The sequence below is a fragment of the Sphaeramia orbicularis genome, chromosome 24 (assembly GCF_902148855.1).
Source record: "Sphaeramia orbicularis chromosome 24, fSphaOr1.1, whole genome shotgun sequence".
NCBI classification, from domain to species: domain Eukaryota; kingdom Metazoa; phylum Chordata; class Actinopteri; order Kurtiformes; family Apogonidae; genus Sphaeramia; species Sphaeramia orbicularis.
The window spans coordinates 15,612,213-15,639,447 of NC_043979.1; the positions used below are offsets into that span (position 1 = coordinate 15,612,213).

The following is a 27,235-nucleotide window of genomic DNA, read 5'->3' on the forward strand; positions in this document are numbered from 1 at the left end:
TGTGTTTTGCCCTAAAGAGTATGTGTATTTGAGAATATAAAGTAGAAGAACGGAGATACTTAAGAGGAAATTTCAAATTTCTTCGAGCAAGAAATGAAGTATCTGAGTAAGATGTACAGGAAAATGTTCATGTTCTTTTAGTCTAAGTGACCGCGCACAACCTGAGCAGTGAGTGATTGTTCCCACATAGACGATCTTCGTCCTGGAGTGTCAGCACTGTCCAATGACAAGCTTCGGAGGCGTGTATTTCCGGCAGGCTCGTGCGGTCACAGTGCAGAGTGGGCGTCTAATCTGTCTCCTCCAGCTCATACATGACTTCACGATTAACGTTACACAAGTTGGCTCACTCCAAACCCTGATCCCTCCTGCCGTATTCCCTCCCCACAAACATGACGGAAAGCTCCGCGAACAAGCTCTTAAACGGAGACGCCTGTCACCGGACGTCAAATGGGAAAAAATCGACTAAAAATGGCTTCGTGAAGAACCACTGCCTGTTCCAACAGCCTCAGAAGTATCGTCGCCCAAGGGAGAAGGTAAAGGCCCGACGTCAAACTGCACGGCAGGGGAGCGTGGCTCCCCCCGTGCCGTTACGTCCACTGTACAGTCAAGTAGTTTGACATATTAGCATGGTTAGTCCGTCCGTGTTGAGCCTGTAAATTATTCTTTCGGACTAAGTATGGGTTTTATTTACACTCGGGTGTCAAGTGAGCGCTGTGCTTGAATGACGGCGGCAGCACTGTAAGGAAAACGGTTTGAAAAGGGAGTTAAGCTAATTTACCAACAGCTGCCATTTAAGCATCTATTGTTAGCTAAACATTGTGTCATAGCTTACCGGTACGTCCTAATGCGGTATATTTTTAGCTTAGCTGTGCTCTCTTGCTACCCGGAAGGCTACTTTATTTTACATCACGTGACTCCAAACTACTAACTTTTGTTATTACTATTATTTTTGAAACGCAGTTGAAACTTCAAATGGATACTATGTGAAACGAAACCTGCTTGTATTATTGCGTCTAAAGCAGTTTGTATGGTGATGCTTGCCACTTGATCAGTGAGGATTGTAGTGGTGACTGTTGTAACCTTACACCCTGTTGTTCATCTGTGTGTGTGTGTGTGTGTGTGTGTGTTGTCAAACCTGTCTCTGTTTACATTGAATGTGGTGTGAAGAAGCCCTAGCTCTGCTGTGTTATTAACAGGGAACCTGTGTTCGTCTCCTGGGAAAGAGGAGGGCAGGTCTGCCTCCACATGACACTTAAGCGGGAGAGGAATGTCTCCAGGCTGTAAAGGGTGTGGTTCCTTCTAGCTGTGGAGTGAAAAGCAGTGGAAAACAGTGCGATTGTGTGTGCCGGTTGTAGGGTACACACTCAAGTCTTTGTTTAGTTAATTTTATTTTAAAGCACGGCACATAAACAGAGACAGCTTGGTTGTCACTTACTACACCGTTTACAGATGGGTGACACATTGACGGAAAACCCAAAGAGGAGTGGTCTCTCCTAGGATGACAGTTTACTCATCCACAGGGCGTGTAGGGTCACTGGATGGAGTTTGAGGAGGATGTGATGAACACTTATGGGAGATTTTGAACATGTTATGTCCATCATCAAAACATTAAGTGTAGGAAAAATAGTCATCCATTGCTCACAGATTTTTATGTTGGTTTTGTCCATTCTCTGTGCATTCTGAAAGACATACTCAACTTAAAACAGGATAAAAGTTTTGATTTCAACATATTGTGGATATGTTGCTTTGGATTTAGGTGCAATGACTGTGATCTCAGTTAAATCCATTTTATGGTACTTGAAGACCTTATGATAATACTGATGTGCTATGAACGGAGTGTGAAAAGGCATTGTGTTTTGGCTGTAGATAGACTGAAATGAGAGAATAATAACTGCAACTAAAACTATTCCAATATTGTTGTGACTATCCATGCTTTTGAATGATAGCTGTGTATAAATCCGACTGTGTAACATTGATGACCTGTTGTAGAATAGCTACAGACTTTAATTTGACACATTATGTATGTTTTAGCGCACACTGTTAAAAAAATGGGTTAATCCACTAAACATCATCAAGATCATACAATACTGAGTCTTTCAAAAAGCATACAGAAACTAAAATTGTTTTTTTAAAGACCCACAAAGGACAATATGATCCGCAACAGGGCTGGCGGACTGCAGTTAATTGCTTGTTTTTTTAGTTGTTCAACACCTGAGTGTATGACCAAGCTGGTTTGTTCTTATTATTCCTATTGATACTAAGAAATTACGTGTTGAATGTGATGTCCTATAAATTCAGGTGTATTTTGATTAGCAGTATTTTTTATCTCATCAAGTGAACATGTCCTTCACCTTTGCTGCTGTTATAGCTGTAATATGAACATCCACTTGAGTAGGAGCAATTCAACAAATTGTTTAGTTATCCTTCTTGGTGTGGATGCATTTATTGTGGTAGAGGCAAGTGTTACAGCTTTCTATAAATTTTACCAAAAAGATACTAATATGCAAGGGTTTGTAATACGCAGGAACACTACCCACACTCAAAACATTGCCACAGATCAGCTTTGCTTAATCTTCACAAAGAATACACAATAGTCGGGTTCAGATCCACATTGGCTGGTATCTTCGTCTGGAAAAAATAATTATCTCTACAGCGGGCCCACAGGTGTACCATTCATGCTGGCTGGTTAGCGCACTCCTCAAGATAAATACAGTATTTAGATTACTTTAAGTAGATTCAGACTAATTAGAAATTCTCACCAGCTGAGAAATTAGTCTTAACCTTCTTACCAAGCTAGTTGTAATCCCCATTAGGGGAGTTTTTTCTAGAATGAATGATTTCAGCTTCTAGCCAGGACGTTAACTGCATAGCTAAAACAATTAGGCTAGCGGACTTATTCACTTATTCCCCCTCCTTTGGTCCCAGTGAGACAGGTAGACCAAGCTGTTTTTAATGTGTGTACAGTGTAATGTGATCATCAGTTCAGCTGTAGAGCAAGCCTGTGAAAAGGCTCGATATCCAGGTGTCAGGTGACAGCTATAAACAAATTGCACAGGTCTGCCTTTTTTCTCACTAACCGTTGGTCTACAGGTATAAAAAATGAAGCAAATGTTACGTCATTGAAGCTGCATTTAGCTGCTGTGGTTGAATTGTGTATGTGTGAGTCTCTTTTGAACGGTGAACTTGAGTGTGAATGTGTCTCTTTCAAAGGTAAAGCAAACCATGTCTACTGGATTGCAAACATTTGAGTATATTATGGCAGATCTGTAGAGAAAGGAGACATAGTGTGGTTCTGGGCCGTGATGTCCTTTTCCCCGGCTGTGAGGTATTTCTTGGAGAAGCATGACTGGTCACATGTGGTGTGGTTGCTAAGCTGCAGGGCAGAGCTTTTAATAAATGACCATCCTCATTTGTTTAGCGTAGGTTCGGTACACAGCCAGTACACAGTTCACTTTTCAATGACGCATGTATTCTTTGTTTTAGTAGCCCATACTTTATTAGCTTAGCACATTAAGTAGGCTAGTCTCTGAATTGGTTTTGTGTGCTCCCCTATGTTGAACCACGTTTATGTGGCCCCATAATCCTCAATCAATATTTGTATTCATAAACGTCACTGGAGCAGAACTCAGGATTGATGTTCATTTTACTGCTCACTGGTCCCTCAGGGCATGGGCATGGTTTGGTCTCCACAAATAAATGCGCTTATTGTGGCCTTTATTAGGTTTCAAACTTCTTTCCAACCAAAACTTTAACAAGTAAACAGACCTCTGCTGTCTGAGGGAATGCTCTAGGATTTACGTAAATCTTTACCATAGGCTTAGATGTGTCAGTAATCTTAGGAAAACTTGGTTATACCCTGAAAAAGTGTGTGAAATTAAAAACAAACTCAACTATGAGCAATAAAAAACTTTCAAGAGTAGAGTTACAACTTCTTTTCTTGTATTGTTCCCCCAGAACCACAGTGTCCCAAATAACTCCAGCCTGTACAAGAAACCCTTTGTGGAATCATTTGAAGAAACTCCTCTTCTTGTGGCCGTTCTTACCTATATGGGCTATGGCATCCTCACCATCTTTGGCTACCTCAGAGACTTCCTCCGCCAGTGGAACATTGAGAAGTGTCATGTGGCTCGGGAAAGAGAAGAACAGAAGGTAAGGTAGTCCACAATCCTTTTAGTCAGACAAATGATTAGTGGGGACTTTGTTTTAAAGTATGACTGTGATCACTAATCATACTGTCAACACTCTCCATGTGACTACATTAATATTTATTATTTTATGGCTTTAACTGTACAGGGTGGGGAAGCAAAATTTACAATATTTTGAGGCAGGGATTGAAAGACAGTGTATGACCAATTAGTTTATTGAAAGTCATGAGAATTTATTTGCCACAAGAAAATTTACATAATAGAAAATGTTTTTATTCTATGTGTCCTCCTTCTTTCTCAATAACTGCCTTCACACGCTTCCTGAAACTTGCACAAGTGTTCCTCAGATATTCGGGTGACAGCTTCTCCCATTCTTCTTTAATAGTATCTTCCAGACTTTCTCGTAATAGTTTTGCTCATAGTCATTCTCTTCTTTCCATTATAAACAGTCTTTATGGACACTCCAAGTATTTTTGAAATCTCCTTTGGTGTGACGAGTGCATTCAGCAAATCACACACTCTTTGACGTTTGCTTTCCTGATTACTCATATGGGCAAAAGTTTCTGAAAAGGTATGGATAATAGTGTTAGGTATGATTATGACATCAATATATGTTTGGTTTCAAAACAATTGACGTAGTGCCTGCTGAGAAAAAACAACTAAATGTTCATTGTAAATTTTGCTTCCCCACCCTGTAAATGGTAAAAATGGAACAAATCTGTATTGCAACTATTATTTTTATTGTGAGACCATGTACTGTGTTAGCATTTAACTAACAAATATAAATACTCGCACTGAAAAAAACTTTCAAATAGTTTTATTTTGTGAGCATTATTTGCTAAATAGAGCATTGTTTTTATTGTAGTACCCACATTAAGGTTTTACACGTTAAATATAGATGTCTGATCCTACAGCTAAACAATACTGCAGAGAAATGTATGGGAAACAAAACTACAAAGAAGTAGTTTGAACTACTTCATTAAAAAAATCCAATTGTTAATGTACCCGTGATACGGTATACAAAACCACTAAAAACACCACTTTTTCCAGTATTTTTCAAGTGTAATTTTCAATGCATTAATAGCATCGTAGCCAGTGTGATTACAACAGTAATGAAACAATTCTAATTATTGTTTTTTTTTTGTTTTGTTTTGTTTTCTGAAGGTGCCTGTGTTTTTTTTTAGTTGTCATAACAGGATCTACATCCTATTATGGCTCAGACGTTTTAGTTTGAGAAGTTAACTACACAAAAAAATGGCAAACCACACCTACTACTACTACTACTACTACTACTACTACTACTAGTTCACTACTCAAGCACTGCATCCTTCATTATCACTACTGTCGAGGCAGCTTCCATTTGTTACCTGTCACAGTATAAGAGGCCTCACACTTAGGACTCCATATCTAGTCTAGGAGCAAACATTGATGGTCATCATGCTGCCATGACTTTGCAAAAGTGCGTATGTAAAAAGAAAACAAAACATTTTTTTAACTGTGCAGTATTTTCTGTATTTCTGCTATCTGTCTTCTCTTATCATTTTTTGGAATGTATTCTTAATACATCCTTTCTATTTCTATTTTTATTGTTTCTCTTGCAGGATTTTGTCCCTCTTTATCAGGACTTCGAAAACTTTTACACCAGGAACCTGTACATGAGAATTCGAGATAACTGGAACCGACCCATATGCAGCGTCCCTGGTGCCAAGATGGACCTGGTGGAGAGAGTTTCCCATGACTACAACTGGACCTTTGAGTAAGCTGTTGCACTGTAGTTTGCCTTTGTTTGTTGTTGCTTGTCTGTGTGCACATAGGGTGGATTTAAAACCAAGGCGTGGTCTGAAAATGCCCTAGGTGTGTGTCTCTGATCTTTGGTCAATGACCTTGTATTTCTGATAATGAGAGTGACTTAAGCAGTGAGTCATGAATGTGTAGAAATCGCAAATTCTGAAAAAGGAAGTGGACACTAAAACATGTTATTGAGCCATAAACTGACTTGCATGACTTCACTGAAGTGCAACCCATTTTTCCATTGATAGTGTGTGTGTGTGTGTGTGTGTGTGTGTATATATATATATATATATATATATATATATATATATATATATACATATGCATATGCATATATATGTCTATTAGGGCTGTTAAAAGTAACGTGTTAACAGATTAATCCATCATCAGGATTAATCTGATTAAAAATTTTACGCAATTAACCCAGAGTCAACCCAGAATGACTCTGAACATCTCAGTCTGTTTGCTCATGCAAAATGAAACTTGTCATAACATGTTAACATGAAACATGTTATATTAATGTTAAAACTGTCTAATCAGAGATATGCAGTCTGTTAGTTTGGTTAATTTTACATTTGTATCCAAACTAATATATCAAAAAACTGTAATCTGGTCTGTTTGAGGAATGTTTCAGGGTCTCAGTTCTCTGTCAAAAAGTTCTGTACTTAATGCAAAATAAAGCAGTGAAAGTATTCTAAATATGGCAAACACTTATCTGTTAGTAAATTTTTGCAGGTAGGCATTTTTATAGTTGGAAAACCAGAAAAACCCCAAACTAACCCTTTCACACTCCCATAGGGTTTGCATTGGTCCTTGGGGATGTTCCTGAACATCCTGTCCCACGCATTTATGCTTCTCTCCTCAGCCTCGTGGTGAATTATTTTTGTAGAACTTTTCAGATTCATACAGTGAGACAGTTCAGCTCAGAGTAGTGTGACGTTACACTTCAGCAGAGACTGTATAAATCAGTTGTTAAATTAGTACTCATGTATAACTGATCTAGTAAATACAGTTGAGGCAGCATGAAACTCATTGTCATTGTGGCATTTTATTATCCTTTGTTTTTTCCCAGGTGACTGAAAACTTCCTGACTTAGTGATCCATGTTAACTGTTTGACTTCCCCTTGTGTATACTTTTATTTATTCATATATATATATATATATATATATATATATATATATATATGTGTGTGTGTGTGTGTGTGTATGTATATATATGTATATATGTGTGTGTATGTATATATATGTATATATATGTGTGTATGTATATATATGTATATATATGTGTGTATGTATATATATGTGTATATATATATATATATATATATGTGTGTGTGTGTGTGTATATGTTTTGGGTTTTTTTTGGGACAAAGTTAATACAGTAATATGTATTCTGCGTGTTAGCAGATCTCAGCAGTGCTAATGGATTTAAGTGTTATGTTAATGTCTTTACATGCATGTCCTGTTGATCTTCAAGGTTTTGGCATATTTTTCACATTTTAACCCTATTATTATGGTACAGGTATTTTGAGGCTTCAGTCTAATTTTGATATTATCCATGCCAGCTTAATTGGGATCAAAAAGTATTTTATAGTCATGGTGCATGCTCAGAACTGTGTCACTTGTAGGACAGTGAAGGTGTTGTCAGGCAACCAGCAAACAGCCACTCTTATTAAAGATGATCGTTTCTATTAACCTCAAGTCCCTGTGCCAATTCTGTGACTGCGCCTGACTTTCTCTGTTTTTTTCAGGCACACGGGCAAAGTCGTGAAGGACGTCATCAATATGGGCTCATACAACTACCTCGGCTTTGCCGAGAACATTGGGGCTTGTGCTGATGCCGCAGTCAAGGCCACACACAAGTACGGAGCTGGAGTGAGCAGCACTCGGTGTGAGATGGGTAAGGCTAAAAAAAACCTTTGAACAGAGAAAAGTCTTTTTTCCTTTTTCTTTTTTTTGCACAAGCTTCCACGGTTTGTCATCTTCTGAGAGTGCTTTCAGTTTAGAAAATGAGCTCCCACTTCAAGGTGAATCAAATAGACTCAATAAAAACCTCTGACTGCTCCCTCTTTTGTTCATTGCACTTTCAGGATACAGCAGAAACCACAGGCTCAAGTGGTTTTAAAGAACTGAAAGACTCAATTTTGAAATGACAGCTTTGAAGTAGAAGCCTTTTCATTGGGAGCCTATTTTTCTGTTGGCTCAGTTTGACCTGGACAGTTACTGATTAGGATGTCACATACAATCTTTGTATTGTTTGCAAAAGACGAAAATGAATTTTTAAGTAATCACAAATTTTTATCACAATTATGAAGGCTTGGAAAACAAATACTAGACTTAAATGTGTCTGGTATAAGGCAAATGTAAGTCACAGTACGCTCATAGAAAACTATAGTTATACTGAGATGTTATTGTTTTTAGGAAACCTGGATATTCACGAGGAGCTGGAGCAGTTGGTTGCCAGGTTTCTTGGTGTTGAGTCATCCATGGCTTTTGGCATGGGCTTCGCAACCAATTCTATGAACATTCCTGCACTTACTGGAAAGGTATGGAAACAGCTATTGTTTTCTGTTCCCATCAACATCCCGCTACTCTTTTCTTTTTTTTTTTTCATTTTTCCTCTTTTAATGGCCAAATTGATTCTTGTACTCATACTTCAGTTCTGGAAGCAAATTCCTTTAATGGTTTAATCACAAAGAAAAAGCACTCTTTCCTGTTTAGAGAGAAAGCAAGTTGCTTTTTCAGATGTATGGCCAAGCTCAGAGAGTTCAGACTGTTCCACAACACACCAGTTTCCGGCCCATGGTTTCAAAACACTCTTGAGTGCAGGAAAGTGGCGATTGATCTCTGATTAGTCCAAGCCTCTGTTCCAACCACGAGTCACACATAACAGCATTTAAGTTTGTACCCACTTTTTTTCCTCTCTTAGTCTGTGTTTTGAAAAGACATTACAAATCTTTGCTGACAGACATGTACCTTTGAGTACAAACGCATTCACTCACTGCAAAAATCAAAGTCTTACCAAGTATATTTCTCTCATTTCTAGTTAAAATATCTCATCACACTTAAAATAAGACAATCACCTAAAGAGTAGCATTTCAGTGAGATATAACAACTTATTTTTAGACAATAGATCTTGAAAATCTTATTTCAAGAAATCTTACCAAGATAATGTACACTTGTTCCATTGGCAGATTTTTTTGCTTTAATTAAACACAAAAATCTTTAATTAAGCAAAAAAAATCTTCCAATGCAACAAGTGAAAATTATCGTGGTAAGATTTCTTGAAATAAGATTTTCAAGATTTATTGTCTAAAAATTAATTCTTATATCTCACTGAAAAGGTACTCTTTTAATCGATTTTGTCTTATTTTAAGTGTAATGAGATTTTTTTGTCTAGAATTGAGAAAAATAAACTTCGTAAGATTTTGATTTTTGCAATGCCGTTGAATATAATTCAGAAACAAAAATGTAAGAGTGAGAAACATGAAGATTAACTCTTTAAGTGCCAGACAGTTAAGGGGCTAATAAGCCTTAAAAGTGCCACAGATTTTGGCCGTTTTTCAGTATTTCGCGTCGTTTTTATAATATTTGAAGAATCCTGCAGGAAACCGCTCGGTAACATCCGACCGATTGCTAATTAGATTCAAAACGCACCGGACGCAGCCGATTCATTATTGATCGTAATTTGCATAATTCATAATAATAATAATAATAATAATAATCTTTATTTATATAGCACTTTTCATACATTAAAAACTGTAGCACAAAGTGCTTTACATATCAGTTTAAAAATCAGTACCGCCCCCCACCCACACCCACCCACTCACCCGCGCGCGCACACACACACACACTTACCCGCACACACACACACATATACATGCAAACCCACAAGCTCACACATACTTAAGAAGACTGACTGAGCACGGGTAGACCAGAACAAAAATGTACAAGTAAAAGTAAAACATCAATTTAGGAGGCGCTGTCTCAGGGAGCCATCCGCACCAGGAGGCAGCCGCCGACCCCGGCGACCAGGCACCAGCAACACAGCCCCGCATCCCAACTAGTGGGAGAGGGCCAACTGGGACCCCCACCCACCAGAAAGGAGCGGACCCCAGTGAGAGAAGGCGCCACAGCCCCCGGAGTCCACAGCCGCCCCCCGGCATGGAGGGCTCCCTCTGATGAAACACCGGAGAATAAGAAACATTAAAAAGATATAAAAATATTATTCGGTCGCGTGACCTCAAATTCCCGTCTGCTTGGTCTCAAAAGGGGGACACAGAAAGAACGTCATCGAAATGTGAGAAAGAAATGGGGGTGGATGGTTTGTTTGTACACAAATATGGCGTGTTCTCCAAAGCCGATCTGATCGGCCGGTGGCACTTTACAGGTTGTTTTCGTAAAGCCGATTTAATCGGCCCATGGCACTGAAAGTGTTAAAGTTGCTGGTCACAAGCGTTCATGAATTCTTAATTCTTCGTGTCACTCTGTTACCAGATCTCTACATTGATTGTGCATTACACAACAAGCTAATTTATTCATCCCCCAGTGGAACTTGTGTTACATGAAGCTTTGGCTGTGTTGACTTAACAGGGTGAAAAAAGTGTCAGCAGAGTTAATGATTGAATAAATTTTTTGAGGGAACACATTCATTCAGTCATAGGATCAGGTATGGTAGGTCCCAGAGTATTAAAGGTCCAGGTGAACAGGTTACCCAGGGAAGGCCCAGGGTATTGTTCCACATCATCCAGTCTTCACAGACAACTGTTTCTCAAATAGACAGTATCACAGTCCAGGCAAGAGAGATATTACTCAACGCAAAAATCTCCCAACTGTGAAATCCTGGCTTGTAACAGTTGTGCAAGGGAAGTTCTGAGAAATGCTTTTACCTTAAGTGCTGAATAGTGTTTGACTTCCTGGTTCATTACGCATCACGGCTCCACTGACGTAGAAACAGAAATCACCAGCCTCAGATTTCTACTTCTGTGCCAGCTTTTAACCAAACTTAAACTGGTTAAAAAAACAACTCTGCTGGATCCAACACACGTAGATGCATAGGAAAGTGTTGCATTCAGTTGCACCTGGTGAAATCTGCATCCCTTTATTTGAACAGAAAAGTGTGAACTCATCAGTGTTAAATGACCACCAAGTTTGTTTAAAGAAACTGGCCCACATCTGTTATTCACTTTTCGTTCCTTTACTTAATTTTTAATAGTTTGATGTTAAAATCTTAAAATCATCAACTCCACAATGTTTCTGTAGACCAGGTCCCCGAGTACCTTTTGTGCTTCTTTGTTTCTTTATTAATCAATCAAATAGAATAGATTTGAGAGCTAAAGATAAGTATATTAATAAGTGGCAATCAAAAAGAAAGATAATTTTGCTTATAACTCAGTCCTTTTTGCTTGAGAGTTTAAAAGTTTTGCTTGCGAGTTAAACTGCACTTAATGGGCGGGGCCTATGCTGATGGATGAAAGGAGAGCTTCAATTGGTAGGTTTGACCCAGCTCCAGCGCCGGCTACACCTTCCTCGTTACACCCACTTCTCCCATGTGTAATGCTACTGGGAGGTACTTTGGTAGTCTATTGCTTTTTGAAATTGAAATGTGTCTCATAACACGGAAGGTGTAGCCGCAGCTGGAGCCAGGTCAAACCCGCCAATAGAAACTCTACTTTCATCCATCATCATTAAGTGCAGTTTAATTAGCAAGCAAAACTTTTGAACTCTCAAACAAAGAGGAGTGATTTATAAGAAAAAGGAAAGTTTTTTTGATTACCACTTATTGTCTTTTACTCTCAAATCTCTTTTGTGGTTGCAAATCTATTCTATTTGATTAATAAAGAAACAAATGTCTCTCCATAGATGTGGTGTGTCAATGCTTTTAACAGTTTAGAATGAAAAACACAGATCTGCCCCCCCCCCCCCCCCCCCCATCAACACTGTCCCAAGTTTTCCACAGCAGGTTTTTAATGAAATTGTGAGAAATATTACATTTAGCAGTATGATTATTAATATGATGTACTTAACATTACATATACACTTTAAATGAATGGTTTGCTGTTTTCTTATCAGCAGTTTATAGATGTAAGTGTTATGGGAAATCAAAAATGTGTAAGTTCCCATGAAGTAACCTACCTATCTTTTGGGTGGGAAATGGTTTGGTAGCCTGTGTTCTTTGCTAATAAATAAGGAATGTCATCTTTTTTTCGTTTCAGGGTTGCCTCATCCTGAGTGACGAGCTGAATCATGCATCCCTGGTGCTCGGTGCTCGTCTTTCTGGTTCTACAATTCGAGTCTTCAAACACAATAGTGGGTGTCCTCCTGATAATTGCTTCACACACATTATAGTTGTCAATTAAGATACACCCAGGGCACGCTGGAACACACAGAAGATTAGCAAATGTCACAACACTATCAGACAAACGTTTTAGTCTGATTTACCCAACATTTAACTTGAACCTGTTGTAGCAAGCTGATTTACTGAATGTTGTTTGTGTTGAACTTGTTTACTTACTGTGTTATAATAGTACAATTGTCAGTGTGGTTTCTTAACAGTTTAAGGATGGACACACATAAGCAAATATGTGAGAACAGTCAACAGAGATGTCTATGTGCAAACTCACTGTCAGCTGCCAGAGAGCGGGAAGACTATCTGCTAAAAGCATGTTCCCAAAGCTTCAAATGGTCATGAGCATAAAATATTGATACTTATCTATTAATTAAAAATGCACTCCCATTACTTTAGAGGAATATAGTCTGTCCTCAGATGACAAAAGCCTAGAATCAAAACGTTTCTTTTGTTTTTTTGTACCATTTGCTTTATAAGCAAGATAATATTTATTTTTTCCTCCAACCTTTCTGTACGGTTAGATATGCAAAGCCTGGAAAAGCTGCTGAGAGATGCAATCGTGCACGGGCAGCCGAGAACACATCGACCCTGGAAGAAAATTCTCATTGTGGTGGAGGGCATATACAGGTATACACTCTAATCAGACATGTACAGGACAGAAACCTGTCACTATGTCAATGCTGATTTGTTAAAGCTGTATCACCTTACACTCACTTAACACTTCCTGAAGCTTTAATTACCTTGACTGGTTGATGTGCATTTAAGACAAAGCATCAGAACTTAAAGGGGTCATATTTTGCTAAACCCACTTTTAATAGTCTTTGGTACATTTATTTGTGTATTTGGGGACCATAATAGTTCAAAAAGGTGCTGCAACGCTATCTTTATTTTCATTCATTTCATGCAAAAATCTAGTGGATTTCTACAACCTGTTTCAATTCCTGCTTAATTTGTTACGTTTCATAACTAGTTACGTCACGACTTTTGCACATATTAGGTCAAGACTCCTGACAAACATTTCTCCGAGTACGTCATAATTGTTTATCAGCAGCAGCGGTTGTAGTAAAAACTGAAAATATGTCCACACTTCGAGCCAGTTACGTAAAATATTCAGTTGTTGGTTGAACGGGACAGAAAGCACGGTCAACAACCTGGAGGGGGTGGGGCATGAAGTGGCTCATTTGGATTTAAAGGGCCAGCGCTCAAAACGACCTTTCTGGTGTCATTAGTCGAAGGGTTGAAGATGGACCTGTGGAGTTTAATTAATAAAGAATTCAGACCCAAGCATAGCATTTACAGTTTATGTAGACCACAGGGAAATGTTATAAAATGCATAATTCCATTTTTTAAAAAAGCTAAATATCACTCGTTTAAGTCAAACAGATATTGTGTTTCACTTGACTCTTCTTAGCCACAGTCAGTCATCAATGCATAGCAGTGATAGATCTGTTACTCATTTGAAATATTATTGCATCCCAGTGCAAAGGTATTGATTTACCAAGCCTGCAGGGAGCTCTAAAGACCGGGTTTATAATATGAACACGGACCTGTCTTCACTGTAGCAGCAACGTAATTTGCAGTAAAAGTGAGGCACTTTTTACAAGATTAGCAAAGCAATATTTCAGCAGATTAAAGATCAACGCACGAACATTCCTCGACATCGATTTTACTTAACACTACACCTACCTGCTGACTTTGCATAAAAATACAGCCCAAAGAAACGCGCCTGTGTGTGTCCAGATAGTGAATATCAATTTCACACTTGGTAATTCACACATTTTCGTAGCCGTGATCCGTAGAGAATAATGGCAGTTTGGAAGAAGTGTGCTTGCTCTTTGCTAAAACATAATGTATTCCTCATTCTTCAGGGTGGACTTATTATAAAGACAATCAATCGTGCTGATCAATATTGTTTTCGCTGCAGCTGTCTGACATAGTCAATGCACTTTACTAATTCAGTGCTGATGGAGTTTAATTTCCACTGGGACTTGAACAGCTGTTGCTTTGACTGTTAAAATGAAAAACCGTCTCCACACAAACACGCCTATGGTACACATAAGCAAAGGCTAAGCAGCTATCGGTAGATCAGCTGGTTATGAGCTTTGTCAAATTTTAGTTGGTTTTGAGGTGTTGACTAAATTACTATATATTTCAATCACACAGCGTATTACAAAAGCACTTGTTTTGTTGTTTTTTTTTTCTTTTTTTCTTACATCATTTTCTTGTCCTCAGTATGGAGGGGTCAGTTGTGCGTCTGCCTGAGGTCATTGCTCTAAAGAAGCGCTATAAGGCCTACCTGTACCTGGATGAGGCCCACAGTATCGGAGCCCTGGGACCTAATGGTAGAGGAGTCGTGGATTACTTTGGCCTGGATCCTAAAGATGTAGACATTATGATGGGAACATTTACCAAAAGCTTTGGTGCTGCTGGAGGATACATTGGAGGCAAAAAGGTTAGTGCGTTCTCACTGGTTAAGACCCAGGCTGAAAGGTCGGAGAGTAACAAGTGAAGCTTTCTGTTTAGTAGAGGGATTACTGCAGTCCTTTGGTGATGGACACTCTTAGTCATTCTCCTCTGGAACCTAAACAGTTTCTCAACTGATGTGCATCACCTCTTGCATCATTCAGTTTCATTCTTTACCACAGTGGCAAATTTCACTTCCTGCTTTTGTGCAGTTTTGATTCAGTCTTAAGTTTTAGTCAAGAGCAGAGATGCACCTGTCCATATGTCATTGTTTCTGACTATTTTTCTTAGAGACCCACTAAAAAATGATGAGCCTTTGAGCTGCAGTTCATTATAGTTATTATTTATAAATTCTGAGAAGTGCAAATTTGTGCATAAATGAACATTACTATTTTTTCTTGCCATTCCTGTACAGTCTTATCTTACGGTATTATCTCACAGTACTTACAGTAGTATCTTTAACATGTAAGCCTGCCATTCAAAGAGAAGTATATATTTCTACACATTTTACAACTTAAGAAAACAGAAGCTAAATATACATAGGTGGAGGTAACATGTAGTGCAATGGCTTTTATTTCCTCTCTTAACTTCGAACAGAATGTAGGCTAACATTTCATACTGGATTGAATGTTACAATTGATGTTTTATTGTATTTAACATTTCATATGACTCACACTTAGTGGTCTAGTTGACATAGACTTAGAGCAAAATACAAGGTTCACTCTTTAAAAAACATGTATGCAATGTCCATGTCATGTCACTTTTAGGAGTTAATCGACTACCTGAGGACCCACTCTCACAGTGCACTGTACGCCACCTCCATGTCCCCTCCTGTGGCCCAGCAGATAATCACCTCTATGAAGATCATAATGGGGGAGGATGGGACCAAACTGGGTATGTGCCATAAAATATCAGAATTAGGTTTTTTGTAGATTTCAGTTATTAGTAATGAAGATAATTCTGTGATTACCACAGTGTTGGTCTGATAAGACGTTTTTGTGTTTGTTATTCTGTAACATGACCACAAGGTGGCAGTATAACCCTTTGATTAATTTCTTTGCATAGAGGCGTGTAGCTGAGAAAGGGCTGGTAGGTTTTTGTCTTTTAAACTCACAACTTTGCCACCTTTTACACTTTGCCTCCCTTCAAGTGAAATGCATTTGTCTACCTTGGCAATTTTTAATTTCCCCTTCTACTAATAAAACATGGGATCAGCAGAAAACAGGTAATTATTGACCAGTAACTTGGTGGATTTACCAAAACAATTTGCAATATGACAGACTTAGATATGATTTTTAATGGTGCATAAGCCCTTCATCTACTTGCATTAATAACAAACAGCAATGAAATTAAATGCAGAATTGAGTAATTCCAACATTTTCTACTGCAAAGCATCCCATATGTGTGCTTACACATCCTTAAAAAGTCTGAAAATGTTTTCAATTTTATTATAATAAATATTCATTAAATTGTGTTTACTATGAAATCATGAGGTCTTTAATTGTCATTGTAAGTCAAGCTTTTTTGAATGAAAGCTCATTTCTGATGTTAAAAAAAAATCTTGCATGACGCCTGCCTCTGTAGAGGACCATATCTATAATATTTCTGTTATATTTAATTGCAAGGCCTAAATAAGGAAATGATTAGTGTTTCAAATTTCAGTTTTAAATTTGGTGCAAATGATCTCAGAAGGTCTTAAAAGTTGTACCTGTAAAGAGCCTGGAATAGTTGTGGTCGTGTGGTGGTGTCAACTTACCACCACGCATTTACGGTTTTCACATGTGTGTTTCTTTGCGTCTGTGCCTCTTTGCCTTCATGCTGGGTACAAAGCAGCATGGTTCTAAGGGCCAGGGCATCTGTACAGATCAAAGTCTGCTGGACTCATCCTCCACATACACAAACAGGTCACTAGTTCTTGTTTTTCTTGTAAGGCGACCAACAACCCACCCCCTTAAGTCTTTATGAGTCTTGATTGATGCAGTCTCCCTTAAAATGCTGATGTGAGATCAGATTACCATGCCTCCCAGTCATTTAGTGTAGGAGTAAACATCTGAGCCTGGTTCAGTAGCACAGAGCGGCCTTCGTATTTCGGCCTTTCCAGAATGTCATCAACTGTGTCTCCACACCGTTTTCTTGAGAGGACAAGGCCAGACTGGCTGACCTTGCAACATATCCCAGTCTGACAAGTGTTCCTCGTAGGAGAGTAACAATGACAGTCTGATTGGTTGCAGCCCCGTCACTGTTTGAAATTCAAGCCTTTGAAGATGTAGACGCTGACACAAAGTCGGACTGACAGTTGAGTTGCCTGCGAACGGTTTGCTGCTACATTCATGGGGTTCCCGGCACAGGCCTCCATCAAAATGGATACTTATTGTTTGAAACGCACATCAATCAAATGTATGGAAGGCACATAAAAGTACAAGGCTGTCTTCTCCAATATAAAAACAACACTAACATATATGAAAAGCAAACCGCCTGAACATTATATGTTCCTTTTATTGCCAACTGATCACTCAGCACAGAGAATAGATTCAGATTCCACAGCTTTAAAAAAAAAAAAAAAAAAAAAAACTCCTGGATGAATATATTGTCAGACTTTGTTGTGTCTCGGGGTGCTTTGAAGCTGCGGTGTTTCTGCTGTTCTTGAGCACAACTGGGCAGATATGTATTGCTGTTGGCTCTTTGTGCCATATGGTTATTTGTTTGGTTTAGATGCTATCTCTGGAGGTTTGGCCTGGGGATTCAAGTGGCTGAACATGCAGCGTGCATCAGACTGACACGTGAGGATTGATGCCTGTTAAGTTTCAGCTTCTTGACCTTAAAAACAAACTAGAGGGATCCTGTCTGCCTTCAAAGGAGCTCATCACTAGTCGGACATCATCACCAGCAGGAATGTAATTAATAAGACTGACAACTTATCACCACAATAAGCTTTTTTATTCAGGGTATCTTTTCCATTTCTGAGCATATTAAAACAGCAGAACTACTTTTACAGCTGTAGTGGGATCATCCAGAAAGGTTATAATTGTAAGTGGTTGTTGGGAGTCTGTTAAGGAACTTGTGCCTCCATGTCGTGCTCTTACCATAAATCGCTGCCATTTTCCATTACAAAGACACGGGAGGGAAATTAAAAGTGATATTTAGTGGAGAGTCTCACACTTGTCCTGTTGTCATTTTTGCAGCTGACTTGCCTTCCATCCGAAACGATGTTTCCTCTGAAGGGTTAAAAAAAAAAAGTGAGACTCACTTAGGAAAGTCTTTCTCATTAACAGTGACCTTGGAACAGTTTTTAATAGACTAATTTGGTTTTGGGCTGTCAGAAGATATTCATGCTCTGCGATTTAAAGGCATGCCGAAAAAACACCACATGCCCACAAGTACACATTGTTTCCTTCGCTTGGTCTGTGAACAACAGGGGTAATAGTTTTACGAGGTTCACAAGCAGGAATAATATGAAAGAAATGGTGTTATACTTTAAAACACACACACATACAGGTGTTTTCACTTATTCTGGCTGATTAGGACTCTGCACAGGTTGTCTGCAACTGTGTTGGGTAACCTGTCTTCATTTAGTAAACGGAAAAGTCTTGTTTAGTTCAACATATTCTGACATGTCACAGCAGGAAAAGCACAGGTATGATTAATGCAGTGAATGATGGCTAAATTCCAGTGGTGTTGGTCTCACCTACGTTGTCATGGCCAACTTGGACCTTTGAGACGACCGGCCATTACTAGTGTTATTAATGACATGTATGCTTGTTGTGCTCTGTTGAGTTAAACTGTCTGTTGTAGTGTTACTTCTCAATAAGCACCGCAATCTGACTAAATGTGGAAAATTTCAGTCAGAAACAGTGCAATTTAAAGGGTTTTCAGGGTTTTCCCTTGGTTTTCAGAGAGCTTAGTTGCTATTTTGGTTGTAGCATTTTCCCCAAGTTTGCGGAAGACTTGAACTTCCACGGTGCATGGTTGTGGGGCTGGTAAGTCCTTCCACAAGAAAAAATATTTTAAAGTAAAACATATAATTTAACATCATTTTGGACAATTTCTATTATCATATGCATACAAAAATTTGGAAAAGCATCCAAAAAGTATGGACTGGGGACCAACCGTAATCATTGGATCTGGAAAAAGTTTCTCCATATTGATTTTACATGAATTTGACTTGGGTGCTCAAGTCTTCTAATGGTAGGAAACACCCTGGTTTTATGAAACAAAATTTAAAAAAAACACTAGATATTGTTTCTTTCTTGTAGTGGGGAAAAAATAAAACAACACCCTTAGTAACGATGAGTTACGTACAGTGGAGTAATGGTGCGTTTCAAAGTGCTGGGAAGGTTGGAAGTGTCCACCATCCAACTAGGGGTCTGATCAAGCGGTAACACGTGGACACATTTGGTGTTCAACAGTCTGCCATGTAAGCAGAGTAACTTATATACATGTATTAGACATATTTGAGTAGGTATTTATAAGCACTTTAACATTATGTACAACAAAATTTGGGGAGATAAAACTTTTAGGTGAAAAATGTCAAATTACTGCTTGATAACGCATGGACTTGAAAGGGACATCAAATTTTTAAGCTTTATGCAGTCATTCAAAACATGCGGTTCTCGACATAAATTGATGTCAAGTAGGACAAAACCTTTTAAATATTATGTTCAACTATGCTGAAAATACATTTTGGAGTAAAATATTGAAAGGCTCTGTTTCATCGACATGATAATGTTGTAACACGTGGACAGGCTGCCATAGTAACACATGGATGACTCTTTACCATTGTATGCATCGCCCCAAATGTTGACTTATTTTTCAAAACAGCAAGCCAGATATAATCACAATGCTTTATTTAATGTATTTAAACTAACACAGTGTTATTTACAACTTGTGGTGGTCCATACTGATATAGATAAATTACTAATAGAGAGTCATTTCTGGGTAACAGTTCACAGATAGTCTTTTTAAATGTGACCAGTGTATGAATTCACAAACTTTATCATTCACAATTTGAATTTCTCAAAGTAATAGACAGTCTTTTGGATGCCATGTCATGTTTTTGTTAATTTAATGCGGCCTAGAAGAAGGTTTGGAACTTCTCCTGTACTGTGTAAGGGGTATTTTAAAAAGAATAACCGCTCCATACTAGAAAAGTACTTGGAGAGCAGACCTCCGCCAAGGCAGATCAGTGCTGCCACCGCCCCCCGATCACCACCAGAATTTAATCATTTGTTCCTTATCAACATTTCCTGAAATTTTCATCCAAATCGGTCCGCAACTTTTTGAGTTATCTTACACGTGGACAGACGGACAAACCAACGCTGGCAAAAACATAACCTCCATGGTGGAGGTAAAAATACAGATCTTTAGTTAAAAAAAGAGCCCCTTTGATAAATGATGTGTGCGAATGTACTTTTTCATGTTGATGTTCACTTTGGCTTCATCGGACCCCTAGGTAAAATGCATTTGAACACCCACCGAGTGCGGAGGTCCTAGTTGAACTACCCCTACCTCACCACGAACTATAGTGTGACGTCAGCACAGCAATGGCAGCACACAGAGTACAAGTTCGCAATGGGAAAAAAAACTTTGCAATGTATAATTAGCTCATCTGTTGTTTCGCCTCTTCCATCTCATTTGTGTATGTAAGAACACTGTACTGTTGAGTCAAAATGCTTGTTCAGTAAGAAGGCAAATAGGAGCTTAGATCTGCGATCCTCCATATTTGTTGTTTATGTTAAACATGGATCATCTGGGATGCTTTGAGGTGGGATGTCGTTAACTCCAGTTGGGATATATCCTTCCTCCCAGCACTTCGAAACGTGCATTAAAGCTTAACAGCATTTACCAATTTGATGTTCTAATACAGTTTGGATATTCAGGAAATGTGCATTCAAATCTCTCCACAACTACACACACTGAGTGTGAGTTTTCTGCTTCACCATGTTGCGTTTGGGGAAAAAAAAAAAATCAATTACTAGCAGCATAGAGTAGAAGGCTCCATGCTGCTGGGTCTATCCAGTTCTGCAGAGACGTAGGTGATATTTTTGGATCAGTATGGAACCCTTTGAGGTTAAACTGGTTTTTACCAAGCAGATTTATTTTTGCCTCTGTTTTGCTCAAGTAATGTTCTGTCTTGGAGATGCTTGACTCGAATCCAAAAATGTGTGTACTATTTCTACAACTTTTTCATTTGTTCTAGTTGTGTATTGTTAAATGATTGCTTAATGTTTAATGATTAATACGCTGTTGTATGGTTATTTTGCAAGAATTAACAACATCAGCTGGGGCACAGAATTGTACACATGTATATTTGTGCATGCAGAAGTACTGAATATATATCTTATGTCGATATTCTTAGTATGTTTTCCCTGTTTCCCCCAGGTGCTGATCGTCTCAGGCAGCTATCAGAAAACACCACCTACTTCCGCAGAAAACTCCGGGACATGGGCTTCATCATCTATGGCAATGATGACTCACCTGTGGTACCCATGATGCTTTACATGCCTGCAAAAATTGGGTATGATTATTCTACATTTTCTGCTATTGGAGAAAAACATTCATTGATTGTGGTGATGATGTGGGAAAAAAAATACAGGGCCACATTTGGAAAAGACATAAAGGTTTATAAGCTAGTTGTAATGTGTGTTGTCATTTTTCCAAATACCATCTGACTTAGTGTGTGAGGAAAGTGGTTTATGGTTTTAGTTTCACACATGAAAGAAAAAAGATTTAAGATGTGGTGGCGGTAGAGTGGTCGGATCATCTTCAGGCTTGCAATGTGTCGCCCTCTGTCTAATGTCCCTGTTTGCTTTGCAGGGCATTTGGTCGGGAGATGCTGAAGAGAAACATCGGTACAGTGGTCGTCGGCTTCCCAGCAACGCCCATCATTGAGTCCAGAGCACGCTTCTGCATTTCAGCTGCCCATACCAGGGAAATGCTTGACACTGTGAGTCATCTGGCAAATCTGAAACCTATATACATATGTATATAAGCATAAATAATATTCCATAGATGCATGTGTCTTCATACAATATGTGAATACAGATTACTTTAAATCAAGAACACAAAAAAGTTTAAGATTGGTTTGTAAACCTGTTGAGCACTTGCTGCATTGAAAGAGATGAACAACAGCTAGTTGCTTAGACAGATTGATCACTATTTTTATTGATGCTGCTGAGATTCATTTGTTCAGTCAAAGTCTGACTTCTTAAACAGTGGATCCAGCTCAAGGGAGGGTTTTACAGTAAATGACTTTTATGGCTTTTCTCAGCAGCTGATGAGCTAGATCTCCCTGCCTGACTGCTGACTGTCATCCGTGTGTGTATTGTATGTGTGAGAGTGATTATTAAAGGCTCCAAATATGTCCTTTATTATGAAGGAGCTTGGAAGGCCAAGCTGTCTACAAGAGTTACAGTATGGCGCAGACAGAAACTTTTATTTGAGCTGCTACGTCTCTCCAAAGACAGTTCATTCATCTTACTGAGGAGCATGTCAACACCATTTGTAATAGCCCATTTAAAGGGCATCAGCCTGCCTTTGTAGATCACTTCGTGGAGCCGCTTTTTCCGTCTTTGGAAAACCCAGCCCTCACTATTTCTCAAAGCATGGAATCAGAAAAAAGGCCAGGAGGAAGGTAAATTGTTTCCAGGTGCCCTGCAGTGTTGCAATGCTGATATAGTCTCATGTGGAAAGAAGTGGAGGAGTCTCTATTCTGTTGTGGTTTATGCGGCGTGCCTGCTGTTCACCTTTTGCTTCAGATTCCCTTCTCTTTCACCACTTTGACATGTGCAGCGCCTAAAGATCCAAGTGTGATTAAGGCTCATCACTTCATTTATCACCTGCAGAAGCAGTCTGCCCTCAAGTTGTGTCACCTGTGCAACCAGGACTTCTCATTGTCTTGCATTTTTAATTTTCAGGGTGTTCCAGAATGACGTTTTTTTTGGGCCCCTTTTCTACCACACTTCACTAGTTATCAGTAGTCAATATTGGGAGGCTTGGCTGGATGAATTATAACACATAATATGTTATGGACCTCTGCTAAATTCTTTCACACATTTTGCTGTACCACTTTGTTCTACGTTTTGTTTTAGTTTGCCTGTTGTTCAGTTCATCCTGTTAAGAGGTAATTTCCTTTATGTGAGATTAGTGAAGCCTCCTTGAGTGGAAGAGGTTGTTGGGCTGAAGACAGCATTCATATATTAGCACAGATAGATTGTGACTACGAGGGTGTTGTGCTCATTGTGCACATTAAAAATCTGTTTACTGAACAAATCAATATCTGTGCTCTTCCTGTTACAACTGAGTCATTGTTCACTAAATAAAAAAAAGAAAACTCTGATTATCTGTCCACTGAAAACCTAATCGAAGAGTCCAAAATTCAAGTCCCGCCTTACTGATTTTGATGAGCTTTGTTTTATTGTTGTTGATTTGTAGTAACATCCTCCTTCCCTTTTCTCTGCTAGGCGTTGGAGGCCATCAGTGAAGTGGGTGACCTGCTGCAACTCAAGTACTCCAGACGTGAACAGCCCCTTCCCTCTTGGATGACTGAAGAAAGCCTGCTACAGGATTGAGACACATTGTCCCCCTCTGATCATATGAACCCTCTCACTCACTCTGCCTCCTCCCAATTCTATCCAAACACTGTATCTTATATTTTCTAATACCCCACTACTTGCCCTACCCCCCACCCCACACTCTGAGGCAGTCCCTCCACCCCACTTTTGCGTATCCCATATCAAACCCCACTGGACTCTAAGAACCAAAGTCTTGACAGGTCCAAGCCTTACTTTAGAACCTGCACACACCACAGCTTCTTAGCCTGTGTCCAGTCTGTGACAAGGGAGGGGGTCAGAATCATCAATGTCTTACTGTATGTGTCTATTGTTACAAAATGCATCCAGAGCCTTTCCGTTTGTCCTAGCTTTTTGTGACTACACCAGTCTAACATCAAGTCTTATTCCTGTGTGCACATTCAGTGTGTATCTTATTTGTGCAATAATAACAAAAAGGTGGAGTTCATTGTAAATTAAACACCCTAGAGCAAAGGAAAGCCATTAGTTCCCACTTATACACTTGGAGGGAAAAAAATCTATTAAAAAAATCAGAGAGCAGATCATAGCAGCTGCTATGCACACAAGGAAAAAGTGATATATGTAAATATTATTTATTGTGATGTTGGTCATACTGCCTTAGGGTAGCATCCTAAACGTCAAACAGATACATTATTTCACAGGAGTAACATAAGCATATGTTCTCCATATGTATTTATCTGATGGCTTTTTTTCCTAATCACTTTTACTTGAATAGAGTATAGATATTTGGTTCTTTCCCTAACCAAAGGATATATATATATATATATGTATGTATATGTATAGATCTATTTTCTACCTTTCTCTTAAAATGCAAAGCAGATGTTCTAAAAGAAATCATTTAACAGGGAAAGAATCCCAGGGAGCAAGGCTAAGGAATATTTTTTACTGCTTGTTTTCTAGAAAATAAAAATCAGCCTTATTTACTGTTTACACCTGCACTCAACAAAAACTTGAGCCCAGTGTCTTTAACATTTCAATAAGCTAATGAGCTACATGTGTGATTTTTGTTTAGTTCAGTCTTACTCACTCGTGTGCTTCATTGTGAATCAGCGTCGACATCTCTGCGTACCATGACACGCTGTAACTTAGATCTGTATGTATGACGATGCTACTGTCGAGTTCATCTGATATACAGACCACTTTATTTAAAAGCCTTTCAGCAAGTTTTTTTGTGAAAAATATAACCGTTATCTGAGAGGCACTTCAAGAATGTCCCAGAGAGAAGTGTGCGTTTGTGTTTACTTACATGTCTTACTTCAGTGCTAGCACTACTGAAAGGCATTCTAAATGCACAGATGACGTAGTCACTGAAATGTTCATCTACAAGACTGGCATTCCAAATCATCCCACTCTCAATGCTGAGTGTTTGTTTTGTCGTACTGCTGTGTTTTAGTCTGACTTTTCTGTGTGACCGATGGCAGTCATGTCACCCCTGCACATGTCTTTGTCAGACATCTTGTTTATGGCTGTGTTTATGTTCGATCACCTTATTGATGTGAAATGGAGGCCATGTCAGTGAAGCCAACCTGAAACTGGCCATTGTCTGGCACTGTGACCATTCCTAGAAATGTGCATCAATTGATTAAACTCAGCACAAGTTCAGAGATGTTTTTGATATTTTATTCATTTTTACACAGCATGATGTTTTGGGGTCTCATTTAACTGTACATCTATTGGACATTAATTTTGTTGACTTTCAGTCATTCCAATACTGTTTTTTTTAAATATATATATTAAGGGAAATGCTCAAATAACTCAATGATCCATCTACTTCAATAAATACAATAATATACAAAGGTGGAACATATGACCCTAATCTGGACCTCTTATTAAATCTGTTCTGATGTCTTTTTTCCATTACAGTTTTCTTAAACTGTGTGCAGGCCTTTGCAGTATGTGTCTACATTTCTGTCTATGAAGGCAAAAATGTAATTGCAAACAGCAACATGACTGTTTTTCTCAGCCAGGTTTTCCGTCACTGAAACTGAGGAATTGAAGTCCAGACATAGTTGAAGCTCTTTGCTGCAGAAGGGTTTTCCTCAACCTACCTATCACGAATTACTGTAAACTGACCTACAGTGACCACTGGAAACTTTCTTGTCGGTTGCTTTTGCCCTTGGAAATGTATTTGACTTGAAGATAAACCACTTTGGGGAGTTTGTAAAGCCGTGATGTTTGTTGACCGTGCTGTTGGAAACAGTCCTGCAAAGATTAAATACTTTCTTTGTATCAAGCTCTGGAATGGGTTTGTGTTTATTTGCAGCAGGCACACACACACACACACACACACACAGACTAGGTACAAATGACAAGTTCAAGACAACTTTGTTATTAAGCTTTTCAGTCACTGGCCAGGCATTACCTAGAATTCTGTTATTGTCAATCATCTGCTCCTGGCAGTATCCCAATGAGATAATTCCCTTGAAGTGTGGACAAAAAAATGTTTTAGTACAGGGATGTCAAACTTATCTTAGTTCAGGGGCCACATTCAGCCCAATATGATCTCAAGTGGGCTGGACCAGTAAAATAATAACAGTGAAAAAAGTAAAATTATATTATGATAATTTTAACATCTACAAAAATCTGAATAACATGAACAACTGGAAACATCTTAAGAAAAACAAGTGCAATTTTAACAATATTATGCCTCAGATTATCAGTTTATCATTTACACATGTGCATTACAATTTACATTACAATTACAAATGCATGAAACATTTAATAACATGCAGAATATTGGTAAATTTGCATTTATTTATCTTAAGACATTTCAAGTTTTTCACTTTTTTTGTAAAATAAGTTTTTTTCATATAAACATTTTCATGTCGTACTTTTTTTTTTTTTTTTACACTAAAACAAAGATAAATTTAGCTGTTTTCATTATTTATCGGTTTAATATGATAGTATTTTACTGATCTGACCCACTTGATATCTAATTGGTCTGTATGTGGAATCTGAATTAAAATGATTTTGACATCCTTGATTGTTAATATCTTCAGTGTAACTTTTGTACACTGTAACAAGTTTCTGTAGTTTTCACAGTATTATTACTGTATAATGAGCAAATGCTTACTGTAAAACCTGTATACAGTATGTTGCTGTAGATCTGCAAAGCATCATGGGCAAAATTAATTGGCGGGTGAATTCTACAGTAAAATATATTTTACTGTGAATCAAAATACAATAATTTTGAGCTGGATTTTTTTTTTTAGCTGCTCTCTTTGGGTTATACTACGTGTTCAACACTGAATATCCAGAGGACGTAGCCACATCACTGGAATTTCTCCGGAGGTAAGCACGTATTTGTTCTTAATATTCTTCACTAGGGATGGGAGCAAGTATTTATGTGACTACCTACTCCACAAGTAAATACTACTCAAAATGTATCCGATTTTCACAGATTTTCACCGTTCAAACTTTAAAATGTTCAGCTTCTTCAGGACATTAGTGCTTGTATTTATATTTTTCAATTTTTTTTGAAATATTCAGCTTTTTATGCCAAAAATTTTTAATGGTTTCTGATGGAGAAATCAGCACTTCTTCTAGTACTTGATGGCAGCGCCTGCGGCCAATCAAACTTGAAGCACTTTTTGCACTTACTAAGGGTTTTTCCCTCAAGTCTAAATTCTTGCTTATGTTGTACATCGCTTTGGACAAAAGTATCTGCTAAATTAAATTGTAAAATTGTAGAAATCTTCAACAAGCCACACTTTCAACTTTTTCAGCTCTATTTTCAACCTTTCTTTTCAGCTCAAAGCGAATTTTAACCACCTAAAACAAAGCCCACCTAAATAAATCAATATGGGTTCAAGAGTGCGCTAAAGAAAGGATATTCCCATTTTTTACATCGCTATCAGACAGCCCATTCCTTTGCCATAACATTTTCTCAACTGTATACT

At 38.4% G+C, this 27,235-nt stretch overlaps 1 protein-coding gene across 1 annotated transcript; it reads left to right on the forward strand.

Moving 5' to 3' along the window:
* Positions 1-279: 279 nt before the first annotated feature.
* Positions 280-25,569, forward strand: sptlc2b (serine palmitoyltransferase, long chain base subunit 2b). Its single transcript, XM_030127834.1, has 12 exons — positions 280-533; positions 3,955-4,149; positions 5,747-5,901; positions 7,688-7,836; positions 8,358-8,482; positions 12,152-12,245; positions 12,807-12,912; positions 14,518-14,737; positions 15,516-15,642; positions 21,127-21,262; positions 21,562-21,691; positions 23,208-25,569. The coding sequence occupies exons 1-12, from the start codon at positions 390-392 to the stop codon at positions 23,313-23,315; spliced, it is 1,689 nt and encodes a 562-aa protein (XP_029983694.1). The 5' UTR covers positions 280-389; the 3' UTR covers positions 23,316-25,569.
* The last annotated feature ends 1,666 nt before the right edge of the window (positions 25,570-27,235 follow it).